At 60.8% G+C, this 25,956-nt stretch overlaps 6 protein-coding genes across 11 annotated transcripts; 1 reads left to right on the forward strand and 5 right to left on the reverse strand.

Annotated features, from left to right (window-relative positions):
• Positions 1-438: 438 nt before the first annotated feature.
• On the reverse strand, positions 439-6,088 carry TM9SF1 (transmembrane 9 superfamily member 1). The gene is made up of 5 exons (XM_006259724.4): positions 5,986-6,088; positions 5,172-5,519; positions 3,440-4,250; positions 2,520-2,793; positions 439-1,342 (listed from the first exon to the last, which is right to left on the reverse strand). The coding sequence occupies exons 2-5, from the start codon at positions 5,490-5,492 to the stop codon at positions 949-951; spliced, it is 1,800 nt and encodes a 599-aa protein (XP_006259786.1). The 5' UTR covers positions 5,493-5,519; positions 5,986-6,088; the 3' UTR covers positions 439-948.
• Positions 6,089-6,235: 147 nt separating this feature from the next.
• On the forward strand, positions 6,236-8,856 carry TSSK4 (testis specific serine kinase 4). The gene is made up of 3 exons (XM_059730465.1): positions 6,236-7,250; positions 7,370-8,359; positions 8,584-8,856. Exons 1-3 carry the CDS (start codon positions 7,026-7,028, stop codon positions 8,800-8,802), a joined length of 1,434 nt encoding a protein of 477 aa, XP_059586448.1. The 5' UTR covers positions 6,236-7,025; the 3' UTR covers positions 8,803-8,856.
• Positions 8,857-8,944: 88 nt separating this feature from the next.
• CHMP4A (charged multivesicular body protein 4A) lies at positions 8,945-13,057 on the reverse strand. 3 transcript variants are annotated; one of them, XM_006259723.4, is made up of 6 exons: positions 12,949-13,057; positions 11,943-12,092; positions 11,444-11,621; positions 11,081-11,195; positions 10,830-10,947; positions 8,945-9,675 (listed from the first exon to the last, which is right to left on the reverse strand). In XM_006259723.4, the coding sequence occupies exons 1-6, from the start codon at positions 12,977-12,979 to the stop codon at positions 9,611-9,613; spliced, it is 657 nt and encodes a 218-aa protein (XP_006259785.1). In that variant the 5' UTR covers positions 12,980-13,057; the 3' UTR covers positions 8,945-9,610. The 3 variants fall into 3 exon arrangements, with proteins under 3 accessions (XP_006259785.1, XP_059586453.1, XP_059586454.1); XM_059730470.1 differs by lacking the exon at positions 12,949-13,057 and adding an exon at positions 12,729-12,885; XM_059730471.1 differs by lacking the exon at positions 12,949-13,057 and adding an exon at positions 12,659-12,842.
• Positions 13,058-13,269: 212 nt separating this feature from the next.
• On the reverse strand, positions 13,270-15,018 carry MDP1 (magnesium dependent phosphatase 1). The gene is made up of 6 exons (XM_006259721.4): positions 14,914-15,018; positions 14,520-14,580; positions 14,320-14,430; positions 14,139-14,246; positions 13,536-13,621; positions 13,270-13,405 (listed from the first exon to the last, which is right to left on the reverse strand). Exons 1-6 carry the CDS (start codon positions 14,948-14,950, stop codon positions 13,326-13,328), a joined length of 483 nt encoding a protein of 160 aa, XP_006259783.1. The 5' UTR covers positions 14,951-15,018; the 3' UTR covers positions 13,270-13,325.
• A 2,053-nt stretch (positions 15,019-17,071) lies between these two features.
• NEDD8 (NEDD8 ubiquitin like modifier) lies at positions 17,072-20,027 on the reverse strand. Its single transcript, XM_006259722.4, has 4 exons — positions 19,921-20,027; positions 18,468-18,515; positions 18,031-18,113; positions 17,072-17,437 (listed from the first exon to the last, which is right to left on the reverse strand). The coding sequence occupies exons 1-4, from the start codon at positions 19,936-19,938 to the stop codon at positions 17,347-17,349; spliced, it is 240 nt and encodes a 79-aa protein (XP_006259784.1). The 5' UTR covers positions 19,939-20,027; the 3' UTR covers positions 17,072-17,346.
• Positions 20,028-20,964: 937 nt separating this feature from the next.
• Positions 20,965-25,747, reverse strand: TINF2 (TERF1 interacting nuclear factor 2). Of its 4 annotated transcripts, none has more exons than XM_059730467.1 (11): positions 25,600-25,747; positions 25,276-25,447; positions 23,492-23,593; positions 23,282-23,383; positions 23,111-23,212; positions 22,908-23,016; positions 22,561-22,687; positions 22,396-22,484; positions 22,120-22,181; positions 21,697-21,770; positions 20,965-21,609 (listed from the first exon to the last, which is right to left on the reverse strand). In XM_059730467.1, the coding sequence occupies exons 1-11, from the start codon at positions 25,626-25,628 to the stop codon at positions 21,507-21,509; spliced, it is 1,071 nt and encodes a 356-aa protein (XP_059586450.1). In that variant the 5' UTR covers positions 25,629-25,747; the 3' UTR covers positions 20,965-21,506. The 4 variants fall into 4 exon arrangements, with proteins under 4 accessions (XP_059586450.1, XP_059586449.1, XP_059586452.1 ...); XM_059730466.1 differs by having other exon boundaries at positions 23,102-23,212; XM_059730469.1 differs by lacking the exon at positions 25,276-25,447 and having other exon boundaries at positions 23,102-23,212; positions 25,600-25,740.
• Between the last annotated feature and the right edge of the window lie 209 nt (positions 25,748-25,956).

Below are 25,956 nucleotides of genomic sequence, written 5' to 3' on the forward strand. Positions count from 1 at the left end.
AGCTTGGATCAGAGACGGAGTCCTGCCATTGGCTGGGCAGTGCCTCCCCAGCATCCAGTTGGGCTCCCAGTCCAGTAGGAGCAGAGACCGGGCGGCTGGCACTGAGAGCCAATGGCGGCAGAGAGTTCCCAAGGGGGGGCAAGAGCTGCAGCAGAAGATAGCCATTGGTCAGTCACCCTGGCCAATAGGAGGGGAGGTGAGCTCTACGTAGTGCTGAGGTTTCCACCAATCCAACGTGACTTCTCCCAGCGCCGGCCAGTAGGAGACTTCATCAAAGCTGCCGACCTTGCTACATTTGCTGATTAGCCCAACATGCAGCCAATAGGCCAGGAGCTCTTTACAGGGATCCCAGACATCCCAGCCAGTGGGAGGGCAGGTCTTTAGGAGACACCCTCTTAAGTCAGGTCAACGCAGGAATAGCCAATGGAAGAGGAGACCTTTAAGGGAAACCATCTTTAACCATGCCCATGAATAACAGGTAAGAGCCTCCACACTGGTCCCAGCCAATGTGAGGAAAGATTTGTTAGGGGAAGCCATCTTAAAATGATGCCAACCCAACGGCCAGCCCTCAAGGTCACCGGGGGAAGACATCTTGATGAAGAGCCACTTTTAGTCATCCCAGCCCAACACTGTGGCCATTGGGGAAGGGTCTCCATATGGTCCCGGCCAATAGGATGGGAAATCTTTAGAGGGAAGCCTTCTTAAGCCAAGCCAACCCTGGCCACCAGCCATTGGCAGCCAATGGGAGAGAAGATCTTTAAAGGGAAGCCATCTTTAGCCACAATGGCCAACAACACGGCGTCTCCAGTCAATGGGAGGGGAGATTTTTTAAAGAGAACCCATCTTTAGCCACACTGGCAAATGACACATCGTCTCTGAGAGTCCCAGCCAATGGGAGGGGAGATAGAAGGGGAGCCATCTTTGAAGTCATGTCAAGGCCCAGGCTCCTCAGTCCATCTTGAGGTTGACATAGATGTAGCGGATGAACTTGAGAGATGCAAAGAAGGAGATGGTGCCCAGCATGAGAAAGAAAACGTAGGCCGTGAGCAGGGAGTAGCCAAAAAACTCCACTGTCTGCACTGTGCCCGACATGTTGGAGCGCCGTGAGTAGTAGAAGACCGAGTAGAGGAAGATAAAAAGGCCGGTGGAGCCGGCGCTGAGGACTGAACGCCACCACCACCGGTAGTCCTCGCCCGACAACTGGAAGTAGGTGAGGGCAATAGAGATGCAGGCACCCACACTCAGCAAGATGGCGAAGACAAAGAAGAGGATGCCGTAGAGTGTGTACTGCTCCCGGCCCCACACTGTGGCAAAGATGTAGTAGAGCTCCACGGAGATGGCACTGGAGGGGACAGGAGGGGAAGAGGGTGAGAGGGAGGGCAGGGAGATGGGGTAGGGAGCCCCCCCGCCCCTCCTGTGTGAAGGAAGCAACACTGTCATGCAGCAAGGGGGAAACAGGAAGTGGAATGTGCCAAGCAAGTGACATCATCCCACCACCAGAGAGACTTCATTGTCCCTTTGGAGAAGCAGAAGAGAAACAAGAAGTGATCCTACCAAGGAAGTGACATCATCCGTGTGGGAAAGAAAAAGGCAAACAGGAAGTGGTTTGTGCCATGGAAGTGACAGCAAACATGGAGGGGAGAAACAGGAAGTGATTGTGCCAAGAAAGTTACATCATCATTCTTTCAGATAGCATCCTGTTTGTCTACTTCCTATTTCCTTGGCACCATCCACTTCCCCTCTTCCTCCTTCCTGTGTGGAGGGACAATGAGGTCACTTACTCAGCACAATCTACTTCTTGTTTCCCTCCTACCTACTTGGATGGATCAGGGGTTGTCAGCCAGGGCCATGCATACCCCTAGGGGTACTTGGACTGGTCCTAGGGGGTATGCGTGGGCAGGAGAGGACGGAGTGCTGCCGCGTCCCAGGAGCAGGGCCGGGGCAGAACGAGGGCAGGGGCATCCCTCTGTGGGGAGGGGAACCTCACATGTGGTGGCCGCTGCTGCATACCAGCCCGATGAGCTTCCCCGCCCTGCCCTGACTCCTGGGAGGTGGTGGCACTCTGTCCCCACCTGCCCATGTGCCATCTCTGCCTCCCTGCTCCATGTCCAGCCGTGCACCCTGCCCCCCGCTTTCCCCCTCAGCATCCAGCTGCAAGCTACCCGCCCCCCACAACCCCCCTGCCAGTCAGCATCTGGCCACCAAGATACTTTGACTAAAAAAGGCTGAAAACCCTTGGGATAAATGATGACATAGCATCCCTATTTCCTGTCTAGGGGACTGGCAACAAGCATCCTCATTCAGGAAAGCCAAGAGTTGGCCCACTGGTGTAGGGGACAGGACATGGAGGAGCCGGGCACCATGGAGACCCTCCAAGGATCCAGCCCAGGTCAGAGGACCACAGAGAGCCCTGGGCCGCCTCTGCCTAAGGCCATCATGGAAGGGGGGGCGCTGCCTGGGCAGTCCCCCCCACCCCTCCCTCTCCTCAGCAGGGTAGCAGACAGGAAGGGAGGGCTCACCTGAAGGGCAGGAAGCCACCAATGGTCATGTGCACCAGGGTGGACTTGTACCAGGGCTGGGGCGGGATCTCCCGGGCGATGTTCTTGGTACGACAGGGTGCGTCGAAGTGGCCGGCGCGGTTCTTGCCGAAGATGCCCCCGATGACGGTGAGGGGGAAGCCAACCAACAGCCACACACTCAGCAGCAACAAGATGGTGGTGGCTGGCAGGGCCTGTGTGGAGCCATTGGCCCAGTGCACCGAGTTGACCACGCTCCACGTCAAAAAGAAGGGGGCTGGGAGTGAGGAGAGACGGGGTCAGGGCAAGGACGAGACCACCGAGATGCCCCAAAAGTGACTGAAGAGTCCCACCCTGGCCATGGAGGAACCCTGCTAAGGGGAGGACCAGATACCACCACCCCACATCCTCTGGGGACCACAGAGACCCTTCAAGGGAGGCCAGGCAAACCCATATCACATCCTCCAGGGACCACAGAGTTGCCTCAAGGATGGCCAGGCAGACCCATCCCTCATCTTTTGGGACCCACAGAAAGCCATCATAAGACAGGCCACAGACCCATCCCAGATCCTCCAGGAACCATACACACCAACCCCTACAGAGACCACACAGACCAACCGCACATCCTATGGGGACCAAAGAGACCCTGCAAGGGAGGCCAGACAGACCCACGTCACATCCTCTGGGAACCAGAGAGATGCCCCAAGGGAGGCCAGATGGATCCATTCCACCTCCACCAAAAGATCACGGACACTCCTGAGTGAAGCACTGCAACCCCCACCCCGGGTATCATTGAGACTCCCAAAGTGGGTCCAGATGGTCCACTCCACCATCCTCCAGAGTCATAGAGGTGCCCCCCACACACAGACCTCCCCACCCCAAGACTGTAAAAACTATGAGGGGGCAGAGGGCCTTCTCCTCACCAGAGAAAAGGCTGGTGGTGAGCACGATGTTCCACACCCAGCTCTCACCCCCCAGCTGCCGGTAGAAGTGGCTGGAGACGTAGCCAGCCACGCAGCAGGTGAGGGCATAGAGCAAGATAGCGGCTGAGTTGATGGCACCGTGGCGGTGAACATTGAAGACTCCCAGCAACGCCATGACGATGATGCCGGTGCCCAGGGCCAGGAACTGACTGCCCACGCCCAACACAGCGCACAGCAGGCCGCGGCAAGGCGGGAAGCGGAAGACGTCGGTGTGGATGATCTTCCAGCCGTTGTCCCCCTGGTCGTAGTCGTCGGCTGCAGCCGAGGTCGAAGCCTCCTCGTCTAGGTTGTAGCGGGCCAGGTCATTCTTGAGGACCCTCATGAGGATGACCACCACGAAGCCCACCAGGAGAAAGACCAGAACCATGGAGTTGATGATGGACAACCAGTGGATCTCCAAAGTGCGGGGGAAGAAGGCGTCGTCGCCACCCCGGCCATGCCGCTCGCCCCGGCGCTCAGTGGCCGTCTCTGACCAGCGGATGCTGTAGGTGTGGGCCATGGGGAAGGGACCTGGCCCGGCCAGGTCATCCAGGCTGCGGGGCTTGACGTCCCTCACGCTGACGTTGGCGTAGACGATGTGGTTGCCGTTCCACTCCAGGTGAAAGTCCAGGTGCGTCCAGAGCCCCACCTTGTGGCTGTGGGGCAGGAACCCGCTCTCCTCCATGTAGCCCACGAAGCCCCTTAGAGGCAGGTCATCCACTACGAACTCGAAGTAGTAGAGCTCCTCGATGGCCCGGCGGAGCTGCGCCACCTGTCGGGGGCAGGGTGAGGACCCAGGCATCTGGGCTCCCAGCATCCCCCACTCTAATGCCCCAGGTTCCCTCTCCTCCCAGACCCCTGGCTAGGGCCCAGATGTCCCATCTCACCCCCCACCCCGGTGGCCCCAGAACCCGGGCATCTGGGCTGGGCTCCCCAGAACAAGACTTGTGGGGTCATGCCAACCTGGGGTCCTCACACCCCTGAGATGTCCATTCCAGTGCCTGAACTATGGTGGGGTCATGCTAATCTGGGGTCCTTGCACCCCTATCTTAGAGTCTATCCCAGCACCTTGGTCATCCTGGGGTCCTTGAACCCCTATCCAAGGCATCCATTTGTGCCTTGGCCATGGCAGGGGTCACGCTGAGCTTGGGTCTTCACATCCCTGCCTGGGGTGCCCACCCCAGTGCCTGAACTATGGTGGGGTCATGCTAATTTAGGGTCCTTGAACCCCTAACTGAGGAGCTCACTCCAGTGCCTTGGCCATGGCAGGGGTCACGCTGAGCTTGGGTTTTCATGCCCATACCCAAGATGTCTACACCAGTGCCTTGGCTGGGTTCGGGTCACACCCACCTGGCGTCCTTACACCTCTAGCTGAGAGTCTACCCCAGCATCTCAGCCATCCTGGGGTCCCTGAACCCCAATCCGAGGCATGCACCCTAGGCCCTTGGCTATGACAGGGGTCACACCAAGCTTGGGCCTTCACATCCCTACTCAAGGTGTCAACCTCAGTGCCTTGGCTGGGACAGGGTCACATCAACCTGGGGTCCTTGCACACCTAACTGAGGTGCCCACCCCAGTGCCTTGGTGGTGGCAGAGATCACACCAAGCTGGCGTCTTCACGCCCCTAGCCAAAGCGTGCACCCCGCGCCTCAGCCAATACTAAGCTGGAAGCCAGGCATCCATACGGGGCTACCTGGTCAGGGCTGAGCTTCATCTCGCACAGGGTCCTCTTCTCCACGTTCTCCCGGAAGCGGATCTGATAGAGGGACTCGGCCATGCGGTCGCCATCCAGCACCTCCCCCAGAGTCAGGCTCTTGTGCCGGATCTTCTCGGGGGAGCACACAGGCAGCTGGTAGTAGTGGTAGGTCTCCTGAGGGTTGTGGTAGGGCCCCACCTTGTTGACGTATAGCATGACTGGGTCCCCCGGCTTGTACTGGGCCTCCGAGGACCCCGGCAGTGGGCAGGTCCCCAGCAGGAGGAGCAGCAGGGGCACGCAGGGGTGGTGGGATGCCATGGGGCCTGCACTGAGGAAGTTGGGAAACTGGAGAGAAGTGGGAGGGAGTGAGAGCCTGGACTCCTGCGACCCGCCCCCGCCCCGCCAACACAGGTGCCCGCAGAGACGGGTCAAAGCGGTGGCAGCCCCAGGACCCCATCCCAGGTGCTCAGCGACCACCGGGGACTTCATGTCTTTGCCCAAGGTGCCCCCGCCCCCCAGTGCCTGGACCACCGCTGGGTCATGTCAACCTGGGGTCCTTGCACCCCTGCCCAGAGCACCCGTCCCAGGGGTGGGGCCATGCTGGCCTGCCCAAGGTGTCCACCCCAGTGCCTGGAGGAGGGTCATGCCAAATTGGGGTCCCTGCACCCCCAGCCTAGGCGTCTGTGCTAGTGCCATTGACCAGGGTCATGCCAACCAGGGTCCTCGCACTCCTGCCCGAGGTGCCCCCCACGCCTGGGGCATCCTGGGGTCTCGCCCCCCGGCCCCCCGCCGCCCAGGGGTCCTCGCTCACCGGCTGCCCCGGCGGTGCCTGCTGCCTGGAGGCCCGGGCCCCGCGCCCAGCCGACGGGAGTCCCCAGAAGCAGCCGACCAGCCAGGCAGCACCGACCAGCCTGGGGGCCTCGCTGGCTCGCGGCTGCCTGTCACAACGCCTGACCTCCGGCGCCCCCCTGCTCCGGCTCAGACGCTTCCAAACCCCCTGCTCGGCTTCCCGGAGGGTCCCCCGACAAGCGGACGTCGGCCCTTCCCCGGAGAACTGCCCCCCCGGCCGGAACCAAGAGCGACAAGTTGTGGGGACCTTCAGGCGACGGCCAGGTCAGCCCTAGCCACGTCCACCCGCTACTTCCGCCCTTAGTGCCCGGCCTGGCCTTCATGTCCACCCCTGACGTAGTTCCGCTGCGGCCGTCCCTCTCTCCCGCCTTTGGGGCCGCCTTAAAGGGCACTGTGCACAGAAGGCGGTGGGAGGCCTTAAAGGGCCAGGTCCCTATTTCTGAGAGGAGGAAGGGGGGCCTCTAGCAGCTCTCCAAAATGGGGGGTTCTGGGTGACCCAAGCTGAACCCCCATTCCCTAGTGGCCCCAATATATGAACACCCACAAATCACCCCCCCATGTGGGGCATGGGCAGCTCCCCAATGCCCCCCAGTTCCCCCCACTGAGATGATGCTCCCCCACAAAGGGAATGCTCCAGAGGAAGAAGGGGAAGAGACCCCCCCCTTCCCCATCACCCTGGTGACTGGCTCCAGCCAATGGGGGTGCCTGGATTGTTGGGGAGCACTGTGATGTCACCAGCTTAGGGGTGTGATTCCAGGTCAGCAAGTCAGGGGCAGCGGCAGGGCCCAGGTGGGCTCCTTGCTGATTGGTGGAAGGCGGCAGGAGAGAGGGGATCATGGCCTACTGGGCGGGGGGCTGATGGGGGTCCCCTATGTGGGGTCCTGGGCACGCTGACCTCCCCCCTTGCCCATCCGCTTTCTCAGGGCACTGGCTTCCCGCAGCGCACCCGCCTGCAGTCGCGCTGGCCCGCAGCCCCTGGAGCCGCGGCGGGGGGCTGGTGCCATGCGGGGGGCCAAGGGGGCGGAGGCGGCAGGGGGCTCAACCCCCTACCTGTCAGTGATGGACCAGTACGGCTACCAGCTGGGCCGCGTCATTGGCCACGGCTCCTACGGCGTTGTGTATGAGGCCTACTTCGTCAAGCAGAAGACCAAGGTGGCCGTCAAGATCATTTCCAAAAAGAAGGCCTCAGAGGACTACCTCAACAAGTTTCTACCCCGCGAAATCCAGGTCCACCCGTTCCTGCACCAGGGGCAGGGATTGGGCCCAGCCAGGGGGCAAGGCCCACCAGGAGGCAGGGCAGAGCTAGACCCTGCCCCACTAACCCAGTGCATGGGCATCACCCACAGGTGATGAAGGGGCTGCGCCACAAGCACCTGGTGATCTTCTACCAGGCCATCGAGACAACGTCGCGCCACTACATCGCCATGGAGCTGGCACCAGGTGGCGATGTGCTGGAGCGGGTGCAGCGTGCGGGGCCCTGCGCTGAGGGCCTTGCCGGCCGCTGGTTTGCCCAGCTCGTGCTGGCTGTGGCCTACCTGCACAGCAAAAGCATCGTGCACCGGTGCGCCCACCTGTCCCTGGCAGCCCCCAGCCCCACGGCATTTCCATGCCACCAGCACCCAGGTCCCCCGTCACCACCCACCTTCTGCTCCCCAGGTGCACTCCCCCACCCTGCTTCAGTACCCCATCACCCCTTTCCAACTCACATCTCCTTGTTCCCATCCCTCTCAGGTGCCTCACATCACCCCCTACCCCTAGTGCCCATCACTGCCCTGTTCCCCATTACCCCCGTGATGCTCATGGCCCGTGCCTATACCCCCTGCCCATTCCTGCAATGCCCATCACCCCCTGGTCCCTGCACCCCTTACTGGCCTGCCCTCTGCCCCTGTGCCCATCACTATCTCGTGCGCCATCCATTCCTTCCAGTGAGGCCCATGGCCCAAGTACCCATCACCCCCTGCCCATTACCCTGCAGGGACCTGAAGCTGGAGAACCTGCTTCTGGACAAGCAGGAGAACATCAAGGTGTCAGACTTCGGGTTCGCACGGGCCATGAGCGGGGGCTCTGGGCTGGTCCTGGCTGGGGACGGGGCTGCAGCTGTGCCAGCGCTCCTGAGCCAGACCTACTGCGGTAGCTTTGCCTACGCCTGCCCTGAAATCCTGCTGGGGATGCCCTACGACCCCTTCCTGGCTGATGTCTGGAGCCTGGGAGTCATCCTTTACACACTGCTGGTCGCCCACCTGCCCTTTGATGACACCAACCTCAAGCGCCTACTGCGTGACACCCAGCGTGATGTCGTCTTCCCCGCCCAGCCCTCAGTGCCCGAGGACTGCAAGGTACCCACCACAGTCAGGGGGCAGGAAATCCTGCATGGGGAACTGGGAGAGTGTGTGTGTTGGGGGGCAGTAAGGGAGTGCTCAGGGCACGAAATCGGGCAAAGGGCTCTGGGGGGCCAGCAGGGTGTATGGGAGAGTAGAACAGATCCAGGTCCTTAAGGGGGTGAGGCAGGGGGTACCCCCCACACCAGGGGTGCCCTCTTACTGCCCCCCATCCCCCATAGGACCTGATCCAGCACCTACTGCGGGAAGCAGCCCGGCGCTTCAGCACCTTAGAGCTGCTGCAGAGCCCCTGGGTGCTGCGCTTCCAGGTTGAGCGCCCCCCAGCAGAGCTGCATGCCCTTGAGACTGCCTGGGGAGGCCGGACAGGGACAGGGGCCAGCGGACCCCCAACAAAAGCCCCCTCAGCTGCTGGGCCGTCCGACAAGAAGAAGGTGGGCTAGTCGGGCCCCTCAAGGCCACCAATGCTTTTGAGAAAGCCAGCTGGGGGGGAAGACACCCCAAAACTAGCTCTGCCCTCACTGGGGGCCCCATTGCTGAGGGGAGCCCCCCACTGTGTCACGGCACTGGGAGCCACCACAGAGCCACAGAGATCCTCACCGAGTTTATTCAGCCGGCGGGGGGGGAGCTTTGGAATCTCCCCCAGCCTGAACCCCAATAAACCCACCCAGGAAACAAAGCTCCCCCAACAACGCCTCCGCCCTGCCTCCCCCCCACAATCAGCACCGAGAGGGGTGCAGAGGAAGCCCCTATTTAAAGGCAGCAAGGAAAGGGTTAACCTGCAATACAAGGCCCCTGAGTAGATGAGGGGGCTAAGAGCAGCCCCCAACAAGCAGTATGGCCCCTCATCGTGCCCCCCCCACAAAGGCACCTGTAGTGTTCTGGGGACGCAGCCCTCCAGCCTGCGTCCTGCCGGCGTTTCCCAGGAGTGGGTGTAGGGGGGCCCCTCACCCCCCAAGGAATCAGTCCTAGGGAATCATAGGCCTGAGGTCCAGACCCCTACCCCCCTCCACAAGTATGGGCAACAGGGGACCCCAGCCCTTGCAGCCCAGTCCAGCCCCACAGCTAGGGGGATTTGTGTGGGGGGAACCCAGGGATCTGGGGGAGGGGGGAACCCTGGCCCCACTTAGAGTTAGTCTCTGGCCCACAGAAATCTGTAAAGCTCTGTGTAGGTGCACAGGGCTGTGTCCACTTCTGGGGAGGGCGGGGGTGCTGGGAATAGCCCAGGAGGGGGTGGTTTCCCAGCATGCATCAGGAAAGCGAGGCAGCCAGTTGCTCTAGTTCCTTCTCTTCGTCTGTGGCTGTGGCCTTGGTGGCTGGTGGGGAAGGGGACAGAAGAACAGACACTGGAAGTGAATGGGATGCCCCAAACCCCCTCCCTTTCCAGCATGTTACCCCAGGATCCCACTACACCCATCAATGGCCCCTGCCCCTTCTGGTGCATCCCCTCTGGGAGTAGGGTGGTGATCCCATCCTACTGCACCCGATCACCCACCACCCTTGGCAAGGCCCTTCAGCCCCAGTTCCCATGGACCTGCCAATCCCTTCCCCCGTGCGTCCCCTCCGACTCTGATCCCACTTCCCCAACTCATTTCTGCCCCAGGGAACATCACCTTATCCCTAGATCCCATGACACCCACCAATCCTTTCTTCCCCCACAGTGCATCACCTAAGCATCCACCAATCCCTCCCACCCTTCTCAGCAGCTCCCCTCAGCCCTGCATCCCACTGTGCCCACCCATCCCTTCTAGCTTCAATGCATCCCCACAGCCCCAGATCCTCACCACATCCACCAATCCTCCTTCCTCCATAGCATGTCACCCATTGCATTCCTCCCATGTTAGTCCCAGATGCCACAGCATCCACCAATCACCCACCTCCCCTGCCACATGCCTTCAGCCCCAGATCTCATTGACTTACTAGTCCCTCCCTCCTTAGTTCCCTCTACCCCATATAGGACTGGTGGGTGCAGTGCAACCTCCCCACCTTAAGCCCACCAAATCTGTGGAGTATCCTCCCACACTGCATTTCCACTGCAGGGTTGGTGAAGGGCAATGGGGGCAAAAACCAGGTCAGGCCTAGGAGAACAGCCAAATCCTGAATGGCTGGTGTACTGGAGGTTGCCCGTGGCTTTTGCGACAGATTTCCAGCCATGGGAGGCTGGGCCCAGGGGAGCCCTTTGGGAACAGTTAAGAAGTGCTGATTGTGGGGGGCAGGGAGGGGGCACACATGACATGTGTCACTGAGGGTGATGGGGAAGATCAGGATGATGGTGCCCTAGGGAGTCAGGATAGAGGGGCCAGGGGCTTCCCTGAGAAGCCGTGACCTCTTCCTGCCCTTCCATGGGTCCCTGTAGGGTCCAAACAAGGGAAGGCAGGCAGCTGAGACTGGCAGAGTTCTGAAAGGAGAGCGATCAAGCCGTGGTGCACGGATGGCGGTGGGGAGAAGTGGAATATTGTACTGCCTGTACCTGGTACAGCCGGTAGGTGGGCGCTTGGGACAGCCGGTAGCTCCGGCTCCCCCACGTTCAGCAGCTCCTTGTCCAGGTCTTCCTGCTCCAGTTCCTCCAGCTCAGCCAGTAGTTCATCCTGGGATGGGGGGGGAAGAGAGATGCAGTGAAGGCAGAAAAAGGGCGATGGACCCCTCGCAGCCAAGATCTCACCCTCCCAGGCCCCTGAGAATCCATCCCTCTCTGAAGGACGGGGCCCTGCCCCTCCTCACCTCATCCACGTCGTCACCAAAGCCCACAGGCTTGGAGATGGCATCTGAGATCTGCTGGGCAATGTCCTGCTGCTCCGTGATATCGGACATCAGGTCGTCCACCTTGTCAATGTCCCTAGGAGAGGTGGGGAGACTGTGAGCTCCGCAGGGGAATTGGGGCCTCGGAAAGCCCCACTGCACCCTGCCAAGAGGGAGCAGAGCCACCACCTCTGCCCCACCGGCGAGGCAGAAGGATCCTTCCGAGGGGTGGGGCCTCTCCCTTTGGATGGGTGAAGCCTGGAGCCCATAAGTACCACAGAAGGTGGAGCAATGACCCCCTTCAACCCCGCCCCCTGCCCTAGCCCCGCCCCTGCTGGCACCCACATGTTCTGGTGGGCCTGCTTCATGGCGCGGGCAGCGTCCGACATAGTCTTGAGCACCTCAGTGTTGGTAGTGGCGTTCTCCAGCGCCTCCCGCTGGAACTCAATGGTTGACAGGGTCCCATCCAGCTGCGCCAACTTCCCCTCGTACCGCTTCTTGCGCTTCAGCGCCTGCAGCGCCGCTGAGCAGGAGCGGTGGGAGGGCAGGGATGTCCTCTGGGCTTGTCCCCATACCCAGATACCCCATCACCCAGCCCCAGAGCCTCTCCCCCACCCCCGCACTGGTGAGACCTGCCCCATGGGTCTGCCCCTGCCCACATGCAACTCCGCCTTCCACTGCTCATGGCTCCGCCCTCCCCTGCTTCACCCCCTCCCCCCAGCTGAGATGCCTTGTCCATAAGCTCCACCCCCACCTGGGAAGCTCCACCTCTTCTCTCCAGCTGGCCAGCCCTGCCCATGGCTCTGTTCCACCCCAAACTGGGGCCCCGCCCCCACCAGCTCACCCCTCTTGTTCTTGGTGCCATGCTTGCGAGCGGTCACCAGCTCTTGCTGGATCTTGGTCTCCAGGAACTCCTGCTTCTTGAGCAGCAGCTCCTCCGTCTCCCGCAGCCGCTGGATGGCCTCCTGCGGGGTTGGCACCTTCCCCTTCTTCCCTGGGGGGTGGGAGGGGCCAGGGTCACCCCATACTGCCCCCCTTCTCCTTCCCCTCCTGGGCCCCAAGTGCATTGTGGGAAACTCCTAACAGGCCTGGTGTTCCACTCCCCAAACTGGATGGAGATGGTACAGTCCACCCCACCCAGGAGACAAATGGTAGATATCACTTCCTCCCACAACTAGATAAGAAGTGATGCAGTCCTCCCCTCTGCAGATATGTCATGGTATGGCCTGCCCTAGACCAAGCAGGGTGGTACAGCACCCCATCCTGCCTACAAAGAATGGTACAGTCCATGTCACCCACAAGTAGGAAGAAATGGTACATCCCCCAAAACAGGAAATGATACACCCAGGACACCGCCCCTCCCCCCATATGGTACATTCTCCCTTTAACCAGGAAGAGATTGTACACCCCCACTCCGTACAAAGTGGTACAGCCCAGCCTCGCAGTTTAGTAGGGTCCTCCTCCCCCGTCACCCAGAGATTGTCACAGTCCCCCTTCCCACCCCCCCAGCAGGGAGTTGTGGTACAGACGCCCCCACAAGCACGGAGACATGGCACACACCCCCGTCCCGACATGAAGTGGAACGGCCCACCCAGAACCAGGAAGCGGTAGTAGGAGCCTCCCAACCCACAGACAATGCTACAGCCCCTCCATGCCCAGACGCGAAGTGGTACAGTCCCGCCCAGCGAAGCATGAGATGGTACAGCCCGGAAGCGCTGCGGTCCGTTCAGTTCATCCACATGAGACTTTATCCTGCCCCCCCCCCGGAGCATTTGGTTCCGTACGGCCTGCGCTCCCCACGGGTGATACCACCCCGCTAGGCCGAGGAGGGGGAATGAAGGGGCGCTCACCCTTCCCAAACATCTTCCCCAGGGCGCTCATCGCTGCGGCCGCACTTCCGCCTTCCGCGGCACGTGACGTAGGACAGGCCAAGTCACATGACACATGACAAGTACGTGACGCACCAGCTTCAACACCCCTTCCTTAAAAGGGGCCGCGGCCCCATTTCTGCCCAAACCCCAGGCGCGGATGTGGGGTGGGGGGCATTGCCCTCTCACATGTAGAGGCTGCACGGCGTGGATCTGCCCCACCTGGCGCCTCCCGCCCCGCACCAGTAGGCTGTTATCCCACACAGGCGGCAGCAGTAGACTGTTATCTTGCACACACGGCAATGGGGGTCTCAGGACTTTATCATGTGGGGGTTGTGGCCCTGCTCCATGTGGGGGGGTCAGGACCCGGCGAAGGCCTCCAGGCCACGGGCGAGGAGAGCCAGGGTCATCCCGGCAGGGACCAGCACGCAGGTGACACCTGCAGGGGAAAAAGCAGGGTGAGAGGGGCCCCATTGCTCCCCCCACTCCCTTCCCTGCCACCTCCCTGGTTGCCCACCAGCCCTGGGGTCTCCTTGTGCCCCCCCAGCTGGGGGCTCGGCCTCCCCTACCCAAGTTGCTGACATCCTGGATGTTGCGGGGCTCATCGTCGAAGAACAGCATCTGGGCGAAGGGGATCCCGGTGTCCTGCTGCAGCCTGGAGGGGTGGCAGAGATCAGGGGCTGTGGAGGGCACCCCCCCCCCCGCTTCCAGATTTTGTGGGGGTTTGGGGATACGGACATCTTGTCCTTGGGGTAGATGTGGTGTGGGGTACCTGTCCCCCATACATGGGGGGGTGTAGGGGCCACGTGGGATCTGGAAGCACTGGTGAGGAGGTGGGTGGATCTCTGCCCAGGGGGCAGGGTGGATGAGGGGTGGCTCTTACATGTCTTTGGGGCCATGGGGGAGCGTCAAGGGGGGCTATACCTGTGAAAAGGAGCTGTCTTACCCCCGGGGTAGATCTCTGGGTGGCCCATGGGGGCCACAGGGGGTGCTGGGCCCATCCCAGGGGTAGATCTCAGGGCTGTGGGCGTCAGTACCCGTGGAAATAAGCCATCTTGGCCCCTGGGGTATTTCTCTGGGGGCCGTGGGGTTGGTACTAGTGCAAGTGGCCATCTTGGCCCTAGGGTGGATCCCTGGGATGGGGGCATGAGGGGTATGTGAGGGGCCGGTACCTGTGGAAATGAGCGGTCTTGGCCCCTGGGTAGATTTCCGTTTGCTGCAGGAAGCGCTGCAGCCCGAACAGCTCCAGCAGCTGGGCTGCCCCCCGTGTCTCGCTCGTCCTAGGGGTCGGGGTGAAGGGTCAGTGGGGGGCAGCAAGAGGGGGGGACTGGGGAGCGGGCAGGCGGCACTCACCGGGAGGCAGCGGCGACCGGCACACCCAGGCTGCTCAGCCGCTCCAGCACAGCCACCACCTCGGGGTAGAGGCGCACGGGGCGGCCCCCTGCGTCCAGCACCACACCCGCGCTGTGGGGGGGCAGGGGCACCCTCAGACTGGGCACACCAGCCACAGACACCTGCCACAGCCCCCCCACCCCTCCCTGTTCTTCACTAACCTGGCGTGGCGGAAGGGGGGGGTGACGTGGGTGTCTACCCAGAAGGGCCACAGGGTGTAGTCTGCGGGACGGAAGGAGGAGCAGCACCCCCTGACTCTGTTAGGGGGGTCCAGGATGGCAGCAACCCCCAACCCAGACCATTTACATCCCCAGAGCCCCCCAGCTCCTGCCCCCTCACACCTTCAGTGCTCCTCCAGGCTCCGGCTCCTCTCAGTGCCCAACCCCCCCAACCAGTGTCCCACCCCCCCAATCCAGTGCCCCCACTGGGTCCCTGCCCTCCAGGATCTTGCCAGCTCACACTCTTCAGTGCCCCCCACACCCCTTTTGGCCTGCCCCCTCCCCGCCCCCTGCAGTGCCCCCACTGCACAGACCTCCCCCAGGCACGTGACCTCACCCAGGTCAAATACCACCAGCCTCGGCAGCACCCCCATGTCCCCGCCGGCACCCACGTGACTATCGAGACGCCGGGCTAGAGCGTCCTCGGCGCTGCCTGTCCTTAAAGGGCCCGCGGCCCTACCTCAAAGCCGGCTGCATCTCAGAGCGCGGTCCTGAATAACGCCCCCCACCCGAAGGGGCTGCATCGGAGCAGCAGGGAGTGCGGCCCCGTGTGAATAAGCTCCCCCCAACCTACTCCACCCTAGAGCCAGCCTCAGCAGCACTGGCTGTGGGTGGCCCTGTATGACCCAGCCCAGAGGCAGCTGCATCCCAGCCCGGGGACGGAGGGCTGTATAACCCTCTCCATGTCAGTCAGAAATCTCAGGGCTGGGGCATGTGTAAAACACCCCAGAGCCAGCCACATCTCAGAAGCCAGTGGAGGGACCATACATCCCCCAACTCTGCTCCACCCCTGAGCCAACCACATCCCTGCACTGGGTGGGGCCTGTATAACCCCCAATGTGCCCCACCTCAGAGCCAGCTGCAACTCAGGGTAAAGGGGAAGCTGTATAAACACCTCCCCCAGAAGTGGCTGCATTGCAGCAGCAGGTAATGAGATCCCCACATGAACCCCCACAACATGCCCTGCCCTGGAGCCAGCTGCACCACACCATGGGCATTAAACACCCCCATGAGCCCCACCCCAGTGGTGACTGCATCTTAGGACGGGGTTGTGGGGGCCTGTATATTCCCCCTCATTTGCCCCACCCCAGAGCCAGCCACATCTCGGGGTGGAATGAGGTGGGGCCTGTATAAAGAGCCCCACCCCAGTACCAGCTTCAACTTAGTGCTTGGTGGGGACTACAGAAAGCCCCACCCCAAAGCCAGGTGCATCTCAGGACAGCTATATGATCATCACCTACACTGAGCCCACCCCAGAGGTGGCTGCATCTCATGGCCAGGTAGGGTGGGCTATGTAACCCACTCCACCTGAGCTAGCTACATATCAAGGCTGTGTGTGTGTCTGGGGGGGAAAGTGAATAGCACCCCCCACCCCAGTGCCAAGTGCATCTCAGCTGGGTGGAAGGAGCCTCCATATTCCACTCCTCCAAAGTGTCCCACCCCAGAGCCAGCTGCATCTTGGTGTTGAATGGGGGAGCCCTGCATACCACCACTGCACCCTACCCCAGAGATGGCTGCACCTCAGGGCCAGATTTCATAGACATTAGGGCTGGAAGGGACCTCAAAAGACAAAGTCCAGCCTCCTGCCCCAGCAAGATAAGCGACCAAATGTTTTTTGAGAGTCCACAGTAGGTGCCTGCACCACCTCTGGAGGGAGTCTATTCCAGGCCTTGGGGGCTCAGACAGTAAGGTTTTTCCTAAGCCTAAAACAGTCTTGGAAGCGTTTGTGACTGTTGGTCCTTGTTGTCCCTTGGAGTGCTCTGGTGGACAATCCCCCAGATCCTGATGCACACCCCTTATGTACTTATAGGCTGCCACCAGGTCACCCCCGAGCCTGCACTTTTCCAGGCTGAAGAGTCCCATGGCTCTCAGCCTCTCTTTATAAGGCCTGTTCTCCTGCCCTCTGACCATGCCTGTGGCTCTCCTCTGGACTCTCAAGCTTCTCCACATCCTTCTTGAATTGTGGAGCCCAGAACTGGATGCAGTACTCCAGCTGGGGCCTCACCAAGGCAAGTGCAGTGGAAGGATGACATCCTGAGACTTACTTGAGAAGCATTTATGGGTGCAAGGCAGAGTTTTGTTCACTTTACTAGCTGTGACATTGCATTGGTGGCTCATGTTCATCTTGTGGTCAGTCATGATCCCCAAGTCTCTTTCAGCTGCAATGCTAGCAAGCGTAGCTGAATAGCACCCCCAAATATGCTCCACCCCAGAGCCAGCTGCATTGGGCTGCTGGATGTCAGGGCCTGTATAAACCGCCAACATGCCCCAACCCAGAGCCAGCCACATCTCTAACCAGGCTGGGGGGCCAGTATATCCCCCCTACCATATGCTGCACCCTAGAGCCAGCTGCATCTTTTCAGCCTCAACATGCCTCACCCCAGAGGTGACTGCAGGTTGTGGGGTCTCTGGGTGACCACCTCCTCCTCCCTTCCCAGCACACAAGGGAGCTTGGTGTTGCTGGCCTGTTCCACCCCAGAATCAGCAGCATCCCAGCCACGCAGACACCTTTATTCAAACACATTGAGGGAGACAGGAAGTGGGGGAGGGGGCTGAGTGATGGAGCATGGGGGCTGGGGAAGGGCCTGGCTTACATCCAAATGCCCACCCCCCCACCCACCAAGGGCAGGAGTGAGGCTCCCAACCATGGAGCCAGTGTCCTCAGTAAGAGTCCGTGGGATATGTAGGGGAGGGGGCAAGGCATGGCCAGTCTAGCAGGAGTGGGGGGAGGGGGGTGTCAGTGCTTTTGGGGAGACAGGAGGGGACCCCATCATCGCAGCCCCCCACCACGCAGGGCCAGCACCAGGTGCAGCACGGATCCCCCCTGGATCTTGTAGTCGGCGGCCGTCTTCTCGTCGTTCCTGCCAGAGAGACAGACGGGGGTTAGGCAGGGGCCCAGACCCCAGGGTTCCCTCTGATAGCGTGGAGGGGGGGAAGCCAGGATGTCTGGGTTCTCTCTCAGCTCTACAAGCGGAGTGGGGCCTGGGAGCCCGGATGCTTGGGTCCTATTCCACCTTATCCTGGATGGAGGGGCATGGGGGATGGCAACCTTTTTGGCAAGCAGGCCACCCATTAAAGCTCCTGGAGAACTTCAGTCCCCTTCTCCAGCCTGATCCACTGCTCTGCTCTCTGTTCTGTGCCCCCGGTCCCATACGCTACTCTGCTTTCAGCTCCCTGCCCTGCATTTCTGTTGCCACCTGCTGCTGTTCGCTGCCCTGTGCCCTCCGACCCACCCGCTGCTCTGCCTTTGGCTCCCTGCCCCATGTCCCTGGTCCCATCTGCTGCTCTGCTCTCTGCCACCTGCTCCGTGACCCTGCACCATCCACTGCTCTGCTTTCTGCTCCCTGCCCCATCCACAGCTCTACTCCTGGCTTCCTGCCCCACATGCTGCCTGCTTTCAGACTGCAGTCCCTCTCTATCCCACAATATGCCAGGCCTACCCCCCACCACTCACATCTGTTTGCCACTGTAGATGAGGCGCTGCTGCTGCGGTGGGATGCCCTCCTTCTCTTCCACCCGCTCCTTTATCCGCTCCACCTGGGCATAGACAGAGACAGGCAGACAGACAGACAGACAGGGGCTGCAGGAAGGGTGCCATCCCCAAGCCATCACCCCTCCTGCCCCAGGGGATTCTGGGAGGGAAGGAAGGGGGCTGGGCTGCACCTAGAGACACTTGGTATGAGGATGCTGCCCTGGGGAATTCTGGGAGCAAGAGGCAAAGCTGAGCTGGGCTCTCCCGGTCGAGGTCTCTGCCCCAGGGGCTTCTGAGAGGAAAGGGGTCAGACGCCAAGAATAGATACCCTGCCTGGGGTCCTTGGTCTCTGTCCCAGGGGCTTCTGGGAGGGGTTCCGCCCCAACACTGTGCCCCGCCACCCACCCTGCCACCAGTACCTTGTCTGTGGGCTCAATGTCAATCTCAATCTCTTTCCCAGTCAGTGTCTGCCACAGAAAAAGGGGAGGACTTGTTAGCAACTGCCTCCCAGGATGTCCCAGGTTAGGTGACCCCCCCTTCCCATGATGCACTGGGGTGGAAGACCCCCCCCCCCCCCCATCTACCTTCCCCCAAGATCCTGCTCACTACACATCCCACGATGCATAGACTACCACACTCCCAAAGTGCACTGGGGCAGAGACCCCCCGCCCAATCTTTCCTGCTTCCCAGAATGCACTAGGGTAGACTCCATCTCACCCCTACCCCCTTACATATCCCCACCTTGAAACCCTGCCACCACAGTGGGGTCAAGAGGAAATAGGCAGAACCCCCCCCAACAATGTACTGGGGCAAAGCCTTTCCCCTTACCCCAGTGCATTGTAGGAACAGACTCGGGGGGGGGGGGGGGGGGGGGGGGGGGAAGACACAGGCACCTCCCACAATACACCAGGGCAGCACCCTCTGGGTCCTTCCCCTCCCCCAACACCCATCATGAGCCCCTGCTGCACCCTCCCCCCCACCCCCCACTGGGGTACAGGAGGCCCCAGAAAGTGCCAGGCCTTGGGGCTTTTACTGGTCACCGGTCTGAGCTCCCAGCTGGACCCCAGGGCTCGGCCACTGCTAGGGGCTGCACAGTCCTGGCTGCAGAGTCCAGCTTCCCCTTGCCCCCAGAACTGGTCATACTAGGCCACACTGGGAAGGAGAGGCCTGGCGCTGTAGCACAGCGGCAGGGGAGCCTCCCTGGGCATCACCTGGTCCCCTGGGGTGGGCCGTGCCCATTTCACACCCCCTGCCCTATGATTGGAGGGCAGGGCCCACCCCACCCCACCCCGGGGGACCCCTCCCACAATGCACCAGGGCAACCACAGCAGGTCCTCCAGCACACTGCTCTCCCATCAAGCCTCAGGTAGCCCTGTTTCCCTCGTACCTTCCCAGCATGCCTCAGGGCCAGCCCACCCTTGCCACAAGCCCCACCCCATTTCCCACAACGTCCTGAGGCAGCTGCTCCTAGATCAGACCCAGCCAAGCACCCCCCAGGCACCCCCACTTCCCACAATGCCCTGGGGCAGCCATGAGCCACCTGCCCCTGGTGCAACCTCTACCTTCCCATTATGGCCCAGGGCCGCCCCCCCACGTTCCCAAAGCCCCCAAGGGGCGGGCCCGGCCCGGCTCCCACAATGCTCCGCGGCGGGGAGGCCTGCCCCCTTGTCCCCCGCCCCGGGGCGCGCATATCCCACAATGCAGCGGAGTGGCACTCCCCACCCCCGCGCTCAGGCACCCTGAGGCAGGGTGGCTCTTCCCAAAACATACAGCCGAGAACCCCTCCCGCCACCCCAGCTGGCCCCTCAATGCCCCGCCGTGGCGGCCCCCCCCCCGGCCCACTCTGCCCCGCGGCGGACCCCCATCGCTCACCTTTACTTTGATCAGCATCGTGGCCCAGTTCCCCGCGACCCGGAAGCACAACCCACCGCACGACTCCTCACCCAGCAGCCCCCGCACACCTACTCCCGCCCCGGGAGCCACTAACGTCACTTCCTCTCGCGGGGCAGCACGGGGTTGTAGTTCCCTACCCGCGGCTGGGGAGGCGCAGAACTACATTTCCCAGCAGCGCTCGCGCCCGTCCCGCCACTGGGGACTGCCCCCTGCTCGGCGCGGGGCCTACTGGGAGCTATAGTCCGCGCGGAGCAGGACGTCACTACCCTGTGGCAGGGAGATGCGGCTGAGCCCTCACGAGTGCAGCGGCCATGATGGGCCCTGGCAAGTGACAGGCACGGGTCAAAGGTCACTGTGGGGGCAGAGGCCAGAGCAAGACCAAGCTCACTGCTGATGGGGCGCTGCGCTGTGGGATAGGTATGCTCCACGGCAGGAGCAGACACGACCCCCCCCCCCAAGTGTACTGTGGGAGGCAAACTAGTCATGTCCCCTACTCTTTGGGGGCTCATGGGAGCATTGGTGGGGTGGCATGGACCTACAGCCCCAGGGCATTGTGGGACACAGAGAGGGGCCCAGGGCATGATGGAAAGGTGGGCATTGCACCAGCAGCAGCTGCCCCCATGCATCATGGGAAACAGCAAGCTTCCCTGCAGCATGATGGGAGCACTAGGGTCAGCATCTTGTCAGACATGCCACAGCCATAAGTGCTCTGGTGCATGTTAGGAGAGGGCCCCACAGATGGTGCACTGCAACCCTTGACCTCTGCCTGTCCCGTGCCTAGCCACCTCCACCCCCATGATGACCTCTGCATAGGTGGACCCCAAGGCCACCCCAGCACAGGCCAGATTGGGATTGTTGAGATACCCAAGGCAGGTGCAGCACCAGTGCCCAGGGCAGGTGATGGGCTAACCCAGGGAATCAGTAGCAGGCATTTCTCCTTGTAGAGCATCATCTTCCGCATTGTATTAGGTATCCAGGTTGTAGCTGTATTGATCTAGAGGAAGAGGCAATCAGAACTCGTAGTAGAGATAATACCTTTTATTAGACCAACAAGATTTTTGCAAAATATTTCTGTAATTGCAAGCTTTCAGGCTTAAACACCCTTCCTCAGGCATTAGAGAAAAGACTGTAAAAGTTCTCCTGAGTAGAAATGAAAGTTCGTATTTCATAGGGTTTCACAGAAGAGTCAAGAGTCAACCCAGCCAATCCACAGCAAAATCCTTCCCTCCAGGGCACCCAGTATCACAGGCCGGGGCCCTCCATCCAGCATGCCCCCACAGATGCCTCCTTGTCATTGGTCAGTTAACAGCAGCCTTGAAGGCCATATGATAAACTAGCCCAGGCAATCAGCAGCAGGGATTAGCTCCATCCTTCCAGCAGAGGCAAGTGCCTGGCCACTGGGAAGCAAGAATTCCTCCACCCATCCCTCCTTCTCATCAGCTGCCCCGCCAGTGAATAACAAGAGTCCCACCCTTTAGAGACTGCTCCTGGGCCAGCCCCACACCTCCATAAGCAAGCAAGACTCCAGCAGGGGTGTGGCAACCACTGCCCGTGTTTATTGGGTGTCAGCAAGAAACACTGCGTGGTGCCCCTGGGAAGCCAGTGTCTGTGCCCCAGAGCTGGGGGCTGCCCTGTGAAGGCAGGACAGGGTCCATGCAGCTCAGGCACCTATGCAGGAAGAGACAGGAGGGTGAGGGTGGGCATGGGGGAGCTGGGGGGTCAGGGCATGGGGAGTGGGTGGGGGCGGGCACTCACCCAGTGCTGGGAGAGCCTACATGGTCATGGAAGGTGGGGATCAGGGTGTGGTGCTGGGTGTGCTGGTAGGTGGCCTGGGGGGGTACAAAGGGGAGATATGGGGGATTGGGTATAGGCCCCAGGCCCACCAAGCAACCCAGGCATACCTAGGGCCTGCCTGGGCACCCCAAAAAACGCCAGCCAGAGCCCTTCATCCCAGTGCCATCAACGCCTCCCAAACCTTGCCAAGACCCTGGCCAGGGATCCTCCCCCAGTACTGTGCCCCCCCCCCAGATCCTCCTGTACCTCAGCCAGAGTCCCCCCACCCCACCCAGGGCCCCTAACACCCCATTCAGCTCTGTACCCCCACTGAGACCTCACCATTCCAGCCAGATAGCTCAATACTCTACCTCCCTCCCCCCCCCGCAACTCCCCCTCCTCAACCTTCCAGCAGAGGAAGCTGCTCTCTTCATCAGCAGAGTCCCACACTACGTCCTGCACCGTGTCTGGTGGGAGGGAGGGGTGCATTATGGGCCAGCTCCTGGACTCCTTAACTTCCCTGTTATCCTGGGCAAATACACCCTCATTGCCCCAGACTCCTGGGTTCCCCTTCACCTGTATTCTGCAGTGACAGGATGCACCCCAACCCCAGCCTTTAGGTGATAGACACTGGAGTCCCTGAGGCCCAATCCCTGTTGAGGGGGAACAAACATAACCCACCTGGATGCCTGGGGTCACTGAGAATCTGGTGCCCACCCTGCTTCTGGTCCCTGGGCATCTGGCTGTACAGTCTGCGTCTACGGGGAGGGCTGGAGGGAGAGGACAGCGTAAGTGGGGGCTCGAAGGGTGTGTGGTGGGTAGGGTATGGGAACAATAGACACTCACTCTTTGCTGCTCTGGGCCGGCCTGGGCGGGTGCTGGAGGGACCCAGGTGCTGGCTGGGGTGCCAGCTGCACAGGCTGCTGCTGGGTGGAGGTGGGCGTGTTGGTGCGAGGGGGCTGGGGGAGGGGGCCTGGAAGAGAAGGAGCAGAAGGGCATGGCTTGGGAGAGCTCTGCCCCCTTTACATTAGCCCCTCCTAAACCCCTGCCACTCAGGGCCTGGGCAGCTCATTTAACCCAGGCCCTGACTACCACTTTCTTTCTGCTCACTGCTGTCCCGAGACTCTGCCCCTCCTCACACACCCTTGCCCACCAGAGGCTCCACCTCTTCCCACACATACTCGCCCACCTACCCTGACTCTGGTGCCCCACATCCACCAGATAGCGGGTCAGGAGGTGCAGCTCCTTAGGGCACTGTGTGCCCTGGGGTAGGGGGCACTGGCTCCAAGCCATCTCATGCAGCTGAAGAGAGAGGGGGAGGGGGGCAGGGGTTAGAGGCAGGGCTCTGCCATGCTCCACCCCCTCTCCCCTAGCCCCACCCCCTCACCTGGCTCACATTGGGCAGGGGCAAGGCACTCTCCAGTCGTAGCAGGTACTCATAGAAGAGCTGCTCCAGCATACGCAGAAAAGCCTCTCCGTACTCAGCCTCCAGCTGCCCCTGCAGATGGACAGTGAGAGTTCTGCCCTCCCCTGGCACAGCCCTGCCCCCTGCCCCTTGTCCACTCACCTCCAAGTACCTCTCCCTGGCCTGTCGGTTGCTCAGCAGCCCCAGCACTTGGGCCCGGAAGGCCTCCTGGGCCTCTGTCACTATCTCAATGTCCCGGGGGGTCTGGGGAAAAAGCCAGATGCAATGATCTGCTGCAAAATGCAGCTGCTTTTGGGGGGGGAAAGTGTGGCTAAGTGGAACAGTACAGGGATGTGCCCCCAAGGCACTCACAGCAAGGGGGTGCTGTTTAGGCTCGCCCTCAGGAAAGTAGGTGTCCATAGCATCATAGATCTTCTCATCCGGCTCCTCCTCCTCCAGCATCTTCATGATCACCTGGGGAGAAGCACATCATGGGCTACTAACCACAAGCAGTGTAGCAGAAAGCCCCCTTTTCCTCTTGCCTGCATTTGCTCTCCCCTCTTTGGATACGTTTCTTTTCTTCTACCTTTTCTTCCTTCCTCTTTCTTTCAGGATAAGATAAGAAATTGCGTTTTAAAGTTTGTATGTGTGTATTTTGTATCTCCCCTTGTATTTTGGTATTTTTATCTATTTGTGCGCCATGGCATTACTCTTGTAGCTTATATTTTATACTCCTCACCTTTTAACTAAGTGTGTTTAGTTTCAGAAGCAAGTTATACATTGTAACAATGTTAACAAGGGCAGGAATCAAACTGGCGGACCCGAGCGAATCAGTGATTGAATGCCTAACACAGTAGCAGGCAGCCATTAACACCTAGGAAAACCACAGATCAACCAAGGGACCAAATCAATAGGAGACAATGTAGCAACCGGGAATTCTCTAAACTTCACTGTTCAAGGGCTAGAAGCCCTGGTCTGAGTTAACCAACGCCGGGGACCAACTTTTGGGTTGAATATCTCCAGATCCACCGCTCACAGAGCCCTATTCAAAATTCATTAACGGACTCCCAAACCTGCACGTACATGCGGACGACCCCTGGGGCTGACAGATGCTGTCCAGTAGCCACCGAGGGGGGGTAAGTCCCACGAGGGTCAACGACCCCTGGATTGGGCAAACCTGAAAACTGGGGAGTCACCAAAGTCTGCTAAGGACAGATAAAAAGCAGTGAAAAGTGACCCTCAGGAGCGCCCTCTTGATCTCCAACTTGACCAGCACCCGACCTGTCCAGCCAGAAGGACCAGCTGGCGACCCCCTTCCGGAGGATAACACCACGCTGGAAGCAGCCTTGCCTGGCCATCGACGGCAGACTCCAGTGCCTGCAGGATAGGTATATCTGACTCTTGTAGTTTGCTACTGTGTGTGTGTGTGTGTGTGTGTGTGTGTGTGTGTGTGTGTGTGTGTGTGTGTGTGTATGTACATACCAGCCCCAAGGTTTATGATCTGACTTCATTACAGCGTTTCAATCCGCCTAATAAACCAGAATTTTAAGGATCCTGAGTTGGACATTTGTAGCCAACAGCAGGACATGGGGCAGCAGGGGGTTTGAAACAAAGGATTGTGGGAGACTCAGCCAGCACCAGGAAGCTAAGCATCATGGGATACCGAGTAGCAGGGAGCAATCAGCTGGGTGGGGGAAGAGCAGAAAATCGTGGGGCTGAGAACCATGGTTTGGCTCAGTCAGCAAAGCAAAGCATTGTGGGATACAGGCTGGATCAGGAATGGGGCATGAAAAGGACCATGGGATACTGAGTGACAGGCCTGATGAGCTATACAGTAAGTACAGCTTATCATGGGATCTCAGGCTACATCTAGCCCAGCTGGTGGTGCAAAGCATTATGGGACAGAGTCATAATGTGATACAACTGTGGGGGGGGCAGAGGAGCAAAGCACTGTGGGACATCAGTCTGGCCAGGGCCCGCTGGGAAGAAAAACACTACTGGATACCAAGCAGCAGGCAGGATCAGCCAGGGAAGCAGAGGCTCATGGGACACTGGCTCAACACCAGAAAGGTAGGGATAGAGAAAAGCAAAGGGCGGAGCTGGGGGGGGGGTCAAGCAAAGCATCATGGGACCCTTGGCCGTGGCGGGGTGCTCACCGCGGCCTGCAGGCCCAGGCACAGCTTGGCATAGTGCCGGAAGGCAACGGCGTCGGGGGCCGCCTGCCCCACAGCGTCCAGCAGCCCCAGTGCCTGCGGGTAGTCCCGGGTCTGCCGAGCCCGCACCACGTGCCAGGCCGCCGCCAGCGCCAGCCGCAGCCCCAGCGCCGCCCTGCAGGGAGGAAAGGAGGGAAAGCGCCGGCCGTCCGGGGCAAAGCCCCTCCCCCACCCTGCCTCCTTAAGACCGCGCCTATTAGCCGCGTCCCCACCCAGTTAGCCCCTCCCCCTCCCCAGTGGGCGGGGCTTCTTCCGCCCGCTCCGTACCCGTCTCCCCCTTTGTCACTTCCGGCCATGACCGGCGTGTCCGCCCGGAGCTCCTAGTTTCCCGCGGCACCTTTCAGGCCGCCCCGCGCCCCGCCCTTAGCCTGTCACGTCCGGGCATGCGGGTACGTCACGTCCGGGCACGCGGGCACTTGACCGGTGGTGGTTGTGGGAGGGGCGGCGCTGGCGCCGCTAACAGCTCCGGTGCGCATGCGCATGCGCATGCGCATGCTCCCGCCTGGCCCGCACTTACTACCGCCTTCCGCCTCGCCCTGCCCACTACCTCTGGTCCCGCCCCCTCTCCACAGCAGGAGGCTTGAAGACACGCCCCTTTCTCACGTATTGGTCCTCAATCAGTAG

This window comes from Alligator mississippiensis, chromosome 7 (assembly GCF_030867095.1).
Source record: "Alligator mississippiensis isolate rAllMis1 chromosome 7, rAllMis1, whole genome shotgun sequence".
Classification (NCBI taxonomy): domain Eukaryota; kingdom Metazoa; phylum Chordata; order Crocodylia; family Alligatoridae; genus Alligator; species Alligator mississippiensis.